Source organism: Tigriopus californicus, chromosome 5, assembly GCF_007210705.1.
Source record: "Tigriopus californicus strain San Diego chromosome 5, Tcal_SD_v2.1, whole genome shotgun sequence".
Lineage (NCBI taxonomy): Eukaryota > Metazoa > Arthropoda > Copepoda > Harpacticoida > Harpacticidae > Tigriopus > Tigriopus californicus.
In genome coordinates, this window is record NC_081444.1 from 11,225,712 (window position 1) to 11,235,735 (window position 10,024).

The following is a 10,024-nucleotide window of genomic DNA, read 5'->3' on the forward strand; positions in this document are numbered from 1 at the left end:
TTCTGATCTTTCCTTTAACAGTGAAAGGGGCACCCAGCCCTAACGGGTCGAAGATTCCAGCCACTTTGCCTAGAAGACCTCTCCGTGTGAATTGAGGCTCTCCATCGAGGCCCTTCAATGTAAACGCAATAGAGTCAACGGAGGGATCCCAGTGCATCCCCAAAACTCCTCCCCCATAGCCAGTTAATTCCACTTTATCCTGAGTTTCGCCGCTCATTTCTTCCTGGACTTCTCGAGCATTTGACGTCCATTTGGTCAAGTGGAACTTTCCGTGCTTCAAAGTCTCCGAGACTAGACGGTTAGTTTGAATCGCATCTTCCTTTGTCCGATGACTGTTTAGGTAATCATCCATGTAAAATCGAGTCCTTACTAAATCCAGAAGTTCTGGACTTCCGAATTCCTCCGCCGTCCTCCACAGCACATGAATGGCCTGGCAAGGTGAGGACGAATCCCCGAATACGACCCCCGTCATTTCAAATAGCTCAGGTTCATCAGCATCTTCACTCCACAAAAATCGATGGAAGCGAGCGTCCTCCTTTTTCATCCCAATTTGACTGTACATGGCTTCGATGTCCGACGCAGTCGCCACTTCATATTCCCTAAATCCTGTGAGGAGTCTCGCAAGATCGTTTTGAAGAGGAGGGCCCGTATAGAGGCACTCATTAAGAGACTTCCCAAAATACCTTGCTGAAGAATCGAAAACGACCCGTAGCTTCCTCTGTCTTGGATCTTTGTATACTCCGTGGTGAGGAATCCACCTTTGGCACGGGTGGTTGATTTCTTCCTCACTAGTGACTTTGATTGCGAACCCTTTTTCAATATATTTTCTGATGGCAAGTGCGTAATCGTCGGCGAATTCTTGGTTCCGTTTCATCTTCCTCTTCAGAGTCAAGAATCGTTTCATGGCCATCCCCGGATTGTTCCTTGGCCTTGGTCCTTCTTTCCAAGGCAGCTCTACCTCGTAACCTGGCGAGTTTAATCGTTTCTTTGTGCCGTCTTCAATTAATTTCATGGCATAAGAATCCTCCAAGGACCAAACCAGCGTTCGGTCTGATTTTCCTTCCGTTCCAAATCCTTCAGACGCAAAGAAATCTCTCATCATATTTTCCAGTGCTTCCCCATTCTCCTGGATGAAACTAATGAAATGCTGAGGCCTCTGCTTGGCAATGATAGGTGGGACTCTTCCACGTACTACCCATCCCAAGCTGCACTTGAATGCATAAGGTTCTTCATCGGTTCCACTTCTCACCTCCATCGGGACTAATAGTTCGCCGTGATCCATCCCCACCAACACATCGACTTTTCCTTCGCAGGTTCTTAACGGTAAGGTTTTCAGATGTTCCATGCTCCCTTGGATACTCTTCCACTGGAACGGTCTCAAGTTGGTGCACACTTGGGGTAAGACCATAGCTCCAAAATGGAATTCGTCCTTTTCGTTGGTCCCCCCTATCTTGAAGGCAATGGAGCCAATTTGTTGATTTACTTGCTTGGAAACCATATTTAACTTGACTTTTCTCTTTTTTGATTTCCGTATCCCCAGGCTGGCCACCAGCGACTCGCTCACGATGGAAGTATCCGAACCTTCATCCACAAGAGCGTTGGCGATAATCTCCTTGCCATTGTAAATGCATCGGATTGGGATCACTCCTAGACAACCCATCCTATGGACGGCGTTAAGTTGAACTTCTGTGCTCTCTTTTGGCGAATTTTGGACAGTGACTGGAAGTCTTTCCTGGTGTAACCAGGTGTGATGTCTTCCTTGGCAATCCGGTTTTCGACATCTCCATTCTTCTTTATGCAAGTAATCCGAAATTCGATGTCCTCTTTCTAGGCAGAGATAACATAATCGAAACCTCTGTACCATTCGTCTTCTCTGGGCTACGCTCGCTTGTTTGAACTCTTCACAACTCTTTTCTTTATGCCGTCCATGACAGATCTGACAAGATTCCAGCCGCGGGTGGGCTTGCATTCCATTCACTTGGGCCTTGGATCGAATCCTTACTCTTGTTTGTGCCTCAGGCTTAAAGTACCGATCCTTTCTCGCTCTATCCATGGACCATTCTCCGAAATGACTTATCCTTTCGGATGCTCCAAGATCTTTGGCATAACTGTCCCAGTGGAAAAAATGCTCCCGGTCCATTTTGTGCTCTAACCGATCCATCAACACGTCAAGGAGCCCATCTCCCTTGGGTAGTAGTCGAGTAATCACTCGTAGATGGCCTTGAATGGAATCTGCAAAGGCCGGAAAGTTATTCGGATCTCCATCTTTAACCTCAGGTAGATCGTGCAGTGCTTGGAGATGGGCTCGTCTTAATTCTTGGGTATCTCCAAATCGCTTATGGAGAACTTTTTGGGCATCACCATAGTCATCGCTTGAATTAGAGAACCCGTCAATGACCCTCTGACAATTGGGACTTAGACTGGCTCTCAGTAGGCCCATCTTCTCTGCGTCCGAGCTTTTAGTATTGTGGACTAGGGATTCAAACATATTGGCCCAGCTCATGAATTCCAGTGGATTGCCCCCAAACACGGGCATCTCACTCCGAATGGAACTTCTAAGCTGAACCGGGCCGTGGGTCAAGGTGCTCTCAGGTGCATCTTTGGTTATTCTCATCCAGCCGGCTGGCTCTCGTCCGTCGAACCCGTCTCCATCATTTGGTCTACTTCCTCCCTCAAAAGGAGGATCCTTGAATTCTTGGGCCCGGTCATCCAGCTCTAGCGCATCTAACTGGGACTGAAGCTTCCTTTTTTCCCCTTCTACCTTGGCTGAGTGATCTTCCGTTTCCTGGAGCTTGGCTTGAATCTTCCGGCGTTCCTCTTCGCGGAATCGAGTCAATGGCGTCTGGCCCGAGCCAAACTCGGTGCTTGCTTCATCGGCCCGTTGTGCAATGTGATCTTCGACCTCGGCAATCATTTTGAAAACTCGACTCTGTTCAGCGGTGAAATAATCTTCTAATCAAACGAGGGCTCTTTCATCCTGTTCTCCGTCGATTATTTCATCCACCAGCTCTCTGAGATCCACCACCAACCTCCTCAGGGGGGGTAGCTTCAGCCTCAATGCTGTCCTCGATGTTGGTGGCTCGCTCTGCAAATCCTTTTGAATATCCTTTAAAAGTGATGTGATCGACCTTTTCTTCCTTGACATGCCCTTGCGGATTTCCTTGATCACTTCGGAGTCGACAGCCTCTTCCTCGTCTCCACCATTCTCGTCATCTGGTTCTCGTGCGGGAGGAATGGGGTCACTCTTCTTATTCGCCATTGCGATCTAGAAAACGTTTCCCTTTCACTCCCCAATCCAACAAATCCGGCTCGAAGGACCAATTTTTGGGGCAACGATCTCGACCAATTCGCAATCGTTCCCAACTGTGAAGTCTCCCCGAAAGCGGGTACCGAATCTCGACTTGTCCTTTATCCAGAGTTATCCGAACCCATTGCAGTAGAACCCCGTCGAGTCCGCTCTCGAGAGACCTAAAAGTTCTTATAACACTTAAATGAACAAAATGGACTGTATTTTTTCTTCTCTTTATTCTTGTTGGATTTCGCCGAAAAATAATCCTTCACATGTCACATAAAACCAAAGATGGCGTCTACTCAACTCGTTTTTTGTTTTTTTCCCTGCTTGCTCGCAAACGCCCCTTTTTCTCTTCAGGGTGACATCTCAAAGGGAACGAGAAACACATAACAATGAAATAAAAGCTTAGATTTCCGTCTCAGCAGTTACACCAAGTCATTGCTTTGATTTTTTTGCATATTGCTTGTTTTATTTAGTCTTTCCTTAGCTTTTACCGAAACAAACAAAATATTCCAGATTTTGTGCCAGTATTTTTATTGCACAGCAAAGCGATCAAAACGAACGACGTTGCGAATATCACGAGTTTGAGAACGTCCAAGTTGTGATGATGCTTTTCACAACTTAAAATATCATGAGCCTGAAGTTGAAATATGCAACCAAATTTGAAAAATGGCCCATAAATATTTTGACATTTCGAAGAAACAAATTGAGGGCAGAGGTTCTTTCTAAAAAAGCCTGTCAAAACTCCCCTCTACAGTGCATGTACAATATAGGTCGTCGGCAAACGTATTTGTCTGGAGAAATGGACATCACAAATTAATGAATAGTTCATGCGAAGGAACATTTTTAATTTTGTATTTTTTTGAAACTTTTTAGATCATCTGATGATAAGTATTGTTCACCGAGTTCGTTGCAAGCTTTGGTCAAATTTGGACTTTTACATATATTCATTAGTCTAGTCTAACGCCCATGAAAAGATTTTTACAACAACGTGAGTTATTTGATTCAACAAGAAAAAAATCATTGGCATGAAAATTGTTAGAGAACACAAGACACTCGACTAGTTAGGTGCCCCACATGCATTCACTGAGGGATCATCTCTTAATGCTTTTAGCCAATTGTCATCTCTGTGACAATTATAAATGGGCCTGTTACCTTTATCCATTACATTCATACTCGCCAAAGTTACCTAGAACACCAAACATATGTTATAGTATTACCATTTAGGCCCAATGTTGGACATCATTTTGTACCTAACAGGTTAACGATGGGACACCAAACTCCATTAGATTACAACTAGGCTCCAATCAATTCGAAATCAACTCATGGATGGATTATGATGATCAAAGCATCAATATGGAAGCACAATCAAAAATATCTATGTTTTATTGCCGAGGCGCCATCTAATGGTGAAATTTGAAGTCAATAATTTGCAAGCACCATTAAAAAGAGATAAGGCTAGAATTGCTAGGATTCCAGAACAGTTTTATCAAATGGCCCATACCAAAAAGTTGTTGAAGAAGAATTCTTTTCCAAGATCTCAATTTTCTTGTCTTTACTAAGAGTAAGACGCCATCGCGTCCAACGATCATGAAAGCTTCAGTTTTTAGAAAGATGGCCATCTCAGAAAATAAGTGGCGTCCATTTCGAGACAAGACGAAAAGAGACCGGGAAATTGGTGAAAGTGGAAAAATTCTAGTTACTAATTATATTTTAATCCATGTGTTTTAGTTTGAGCCTACATTTGACAGATTGCGTCTTGAAAATACCTGGATCTTGACCGTGAAAAGAATGAGCCTGACCGACCTCGTGCCCAAATATTTGATCTCAAAGTCCGAATGATGGCAACTGCTGGAAAATTCGTTTGTTCACTCTTCTATCTCAAGAAAATGGTCGTTGATTTCTCCGCTTTGATAAGATTAATTATTGTCTGTTGAGCTTTGAGCTGTGGGTTGAGGACAAGGTACAATTGGCAAGCATTGCGCGAAGCAATTTCGTCGCGATTGTATTTTGTCCAGCCCCAGAGTTCGAAAAATATATGATTCAAGATTAAAAGTGTGTTGTTTTTCAAGCTTTCTTGGCGGGGCATGTCAGCTGGCAAACAAAATGGCGGCTCCTGCCAATCTCTGAAGCTTCGGATGGAATTGGCAAGGCAATGTGTTGTCATGAGGGCTGAAACTGAGCAAGAAAAAATTCTGCCTTCCCATCGATACGTAAGGTTCTTAATCTTAAACCTTGACACCAGAATCTCATCGGAATATTTTAACGAGACTGGTTTCTTCCTTATCAACAACCACTTGGACCATTGTTGCTGTTTGTTTAAAATTCTCGATCTGACTTCATCTTGTACTCATTTGCCGTAAAGGGTCCTCTAAAGTCGACCAATGATATTGATCTGGCAAAGAACACTTCTGTTGCGCCTGTCAAAGTACGGAATAGCTCCTTCATCCAACTTGACAGTGCAATGGTAGCTAGAAAAGACAGGGTACTTCATGGCCTCTTTCGTTGTGAATACAAATTCATGCTCAGCTCAAGAACACGCAATCAAAATAACGGGTGCTCACGGATGTCCGTAAGTTCGTCTCAATTTGACAGTCCACCCCAGCGCATCATCCTCAAATCAGCCTTGAAGGGTGAGTGTAAACAATCGGATCCCCAGGCTTAGCTATGTGCATCATCTATTCATTGTTCGATATGAATAGCTATCTACCTAATGAGTTAGTCAAGTGAGATCTTCTTGAACAAAGCTAATTGATGGATGGGACTCAAGACTCAAGTTCCATTCGGGATTGCTAAGGCTGCGCGGCTAGACCGATTCAACACTCAGGCTCATTCTTCAGCCAATTCGAGTTGTCATTTCCTATTGAGGCAGATCGGCTGGACTACTTGATTTGCTTCGATCAATGGCTGAAATGTTAAAGCGAACAAATAAAAAAAAAGGAGAAAAAGGAAAAAAGAATTGTCAAACGCCAGATCCGACCAAAACCAGATTTTTGCCCAATATCCAATATCAATAACTTTCAGAGACGATTTGAGCGCACGAAATGGCACCTCGGTAAACGTTCTGGTTGATAGCTTGAAGTAATGTTTTCGTAGTTTTGATTCTAGGCTCCTTTTTGGGCCTTGAATTGAACCAAAGACCTAGAGGGATGATATTTTTCCACAAATGACAAACCAGTCTGCGATTAACTAACCCCTTAATAGTAATAATAGTAATAATGATAATATTAAGAAGAATAAGAATAGGGTATTGGAAGTCAACTAGTTGTGAGATTCGCAGTGCTCTGGTCCATAGTGGTTCTAGCCCCACACTACTATCGTGTCTCATCTTGCTTGAAACAAGGCCTGTGCCTTTTTTCTTTGCCACAGCCCTCGATCCAAGAGTGTCGCCGCCCAGAGCCTTTGAAACACATGTGTCAGCCTTGCATTGTTGAGACGTGGACAAGCTCCAATTTACAGTTGGGGCTGATGTCATCCTTGTTGCCTTTGATGCAGCCCTCCAGAGCCACGGTCCCTCCAAGTATTTGTTTTGGAAGTGCGTGTGTGACCTATGCGGACCCTCGATATCTGGCTGTTTTGACGTTTCGTGGTTGTGACTTTTCAATGAAGAGAGAGCGGTGATACGAATTGGGAGGAAAAATCTGCCCGTGGAAGGAGGAGATCTGGAAGTGTGATAAGATCCCACTGGCACCTTTTAAAACGATTCCAGTCCTAGAGATCACTCAGTTGTGCCCCATCTTTGGCATTGACAAGTTCTCCTAAGAAGTCGCGAACAGCTCCAATCCCTAGGACCCAAATATCATCCAACATGATTTCCAGTTTTAGTCTGTTTGGCCTCTACATGGGCTTGGCAGTGATTGTTGTCGTCGTAATTGTGAAGACCCTCTTGGAAATCCTATCCATTCTAAAGAGAGGTCGGAGCCAAAGGAAGAACTTAAATGCTCCCAAAGGACCAACTCCGTGGCCAATTCTTGGATCTTTGCACATGTTGGGGAACAGAGATATCCCATTTTCCGGACTGACAGAGATCCGCGAAACCTTCGGCGATATCTTCTCCTTGAAATTGGGCGAAACTGAGTGCGTGGTGGTAAATAGTGTGGAAATGAGGGACGAGGTTCTCAACGCCAATCAAAAGGGCGATGATTTTGATGCTCGTCCCAACTTTGAGCGGATCCAAAGACTTTTTGGCGGAAACAAGGACAATGGTAAATAATAAAACACTCTCTGCATGGACTTAGTTGGAAGTTCAAACCTCGAAGATATGTCAGTCGTGTCAACTTCAATATGATTAATCAATGTAACTTTTTCCTTCTAGCTTTGGCATTCTGTGATTTTTCACCCCTTCAAAAACTCCGAAGGGAGCTTATGCATAAATTTACCTTCACGTACTCTCATTCGGAATTGTGGCACGAAATGAACCGGATTTGCATGGACGAAGGCTCACAAATGATCCATCATCTTTCTGACTTGACCGCGGAAACTAACGCTGTTGACCTTAAGCTCGTGATCCTCAAGGTAATCATTGTCCTGTCAAAAGAGGGTTTGAAAAAAATTTTACACGTCAAAAGGATAAATGTGGTCCTTTTTTTGGTTTAGTAGTCAATCAACAGTTCATAACAGAATGGAATGTCGTCAGCCGACATGCTTCTTTTCAAAGTTAATAGTCAGTGACAGTAGTAGCAGGGGGACACTTTTTTGTTTGAGGGTACAACAAGAAGCAGCAATCTTTGCCTTGTTACGAGCTGGAAATGGCCACTTTTGGGCCGAGACCATTTCAAATCTATTTGACCCATCTGCTCTGTTGTCATAGATTGCTTAACAATCAAAATCGTTATGAGTGGGGCACGTTCTTATGCGATGCTGGCAAAAAATGAATTAATGTGCTCAAACGGACCAGATTACTGACGATAAAGAGACCCCTCAGCTTTTTTTAACCAAGCCAGACCAGTTTTTCTGGAGTATTTTTGCCAACCATTAGGTTCCCCTCACCTTGAGACACCAATATGTGTAGCCTCCATTTTCGAACTTTTTGTCAAATATTTTACTGTTGTTTCTAGACGTGCGGCAACATCTTTAATCGCTACTTTTGTGGAGTTGGTCACGCCTCATTTGATGACCAAAGTTTCGAGCATTACATTCGAAGCTTCGATCAAGTTTTCTGGGAAGTGAACACCGGACGACTCTCGGACTTCATCCCATGGTTTATCAGATTTGAAATGCTTCCCTTGTGGAAAGCCAAGAAAGCCACCGGAGTAGTGAGAAGCTACGTCGATCATGAACTTGTGGAGGCTACTGCTCAACACGATAATCCTCTTTCATTCCTGGACATCTTGAGACCCTACCTGAACGGATCCATGCCTGATATGGATAGCGAGACGGCCTTGTATTGTCTGGAAGACATTTTGGGAGGACATTCCGCCGTTGGGTGCATGGTTTTGCGAGTTTTGAAGGATATCGCTGAAAACGCAGACACTCAAAAGAAAATTAAGCAAGAGTTGGCTTGTGTGAAAAGCATTACTACCCATGACATTGCTTCATTGGAAAATGCCTCCCAGTTGCATTGGACTCGAGCAGCCATCTTTGAGACAATCCGACGCACCTGCTCACCCATTGTGCCACACAAGGCCATCAAAGATTCAAGCGTCGGTGGTAAGTTGAAGAATTTATCACGGTCAAGGTGAAAAAAGGAAACGCATGACCTACTAGAACCATCACTTTTTTCTTGATTGTAGGAAAGCCGGTGGGCAAAGATACGGTTGTCATTATCAACAACCATCACTTGCATGTAGGAAAGCCGGTGGGCAAAGATACGGTTGTCATTATCAACAACCATCACTTGCACTTCAGTGAGGAGTTGTGGGGTCCAAACCCAGAATCATATGACCCGACCAGATTCTTGAAGAAGTGCGACCAAACCGGCGAGCACTTGTTTATGCGACCAATTCACTTCAAACCTTTTTCTCTCGGGAAGCGCTCTTGTATGGGCTATAAGTTGGTGGAAAGCATCACACTCTCACTTCTCTCAAATATCCTGGATCATTTCACTCTCACTCCAGCCATGACTAACTGGAAAATACCCGTGGGCTTGCTAGGTCTCCCAGATGAACCTTTCACCATCAACCTTCTATCGAATGAGGACTAGCTTATTCAAATAACCAGGCCTCATTCTGAGACTTGAAAAGCATACTTGTCTGTGATTCTATAGAATTTACCTTTGCAAAGGTAACGTTTTTGCCAATTGGTTTTATATTGTAACATCCGTCCACCCTTGGGTATGGTGCGGTTTCTGGAGGGGGAGAAGGGTGGCGGCCACCAAATGCGTGCCAATGCGTGCCTGTAAAAAGATCCCTCCCCCCTAGGTTGGTCTTTCATGAAACCACACCAATGTGAATTAGTAATCAATTTAATATGTCAATGATTTCAAGTGTCCCGAATCAACTTTGACATTTAAAGAAACTCAAAGATGGAAATGCTCCTTCTCACGGTACTCAACTCGGAATGTTACTCACCATTCAATCTCTAAGTGGAGCCATTTTCTAAAAAAGGCTGTGATGCTCTTTTATTCTCCCTCCCTCTCTTTTCTTGGTTGTGAGATATTCTGGATATTGTTGTAGATGCTTTGCAAATGCCCATCATGTATATTATCAATATAATATGAGCCATTTGTTGCTTTGAAGATTGTTTCGAAGTGTTATGCTCTTTGTCAAATAAATACTATCCAAGAATTATAAA

The 10,024-nt window shown here is 43.7% G+C and overlaps 1 protein-coding gene across 2 annotated transcripts; it reads left to right on the top strand.

Moving 5' to 3' along the window:
* Positions 1-5,766: 5,766 nt before the first annotated feature.
* LOC131881415 (cytochrome P450 307a1-like) lies at positions 5,767-10,024 on the top strand. 2 transcript variants are annotated; one of them, XM_059228263.1, is made up of 5 exons: positions 5,767-5,925; positions 6,662-7,497; positions 7,608-7,807; positions 8,350-8,941; positions 9,082-10,024. In XM_059228263.1, the coding sequence occupies exons 2-5, from the start codon at positions 7,101-7,103 to the stop codon at positions 9,432-9,434; spliced, it is 1,542 nt and encodes a 513-aa protein (XP_059084246.1). In that variant the 5' UTR covers positions 5,767-5,925; positions 6,662-7,100; the 3' UTR covers positions 9,435-10,024. The 2 variants fall into 2 exon arrangements, with proteins under 2 accessions (XP_059084246.1, XP_059084247.1); XM_059228264.1 differs by lacking the exon at positions 5,767-5,925 and adding an exon at positions 5,987-6,009.

Coding starts and splice junctions, on each gene's coding strand:
- LOC131881415 (XM_059228263.1), top strand. CDS start 7,101: ATGATTTCCAGTTTTAGTCTGTTTGGCCTCTACATGGGCTTGGCAGTG. Junction 7,498..7,607: donor TGGCGGAAACAAGGACAATG/GTAAATAATAAA, acceptor TTTTCCTTCTAG/CTTTGGCATTCTGTGATTTT. Junction 7,808..8,349: donor TTAAGCTCGTGATCCTCAAG/GTAATCATTGTC, acceptor TGTTGTTTCTAG/ACGTGCGGCAACATCTTTAA.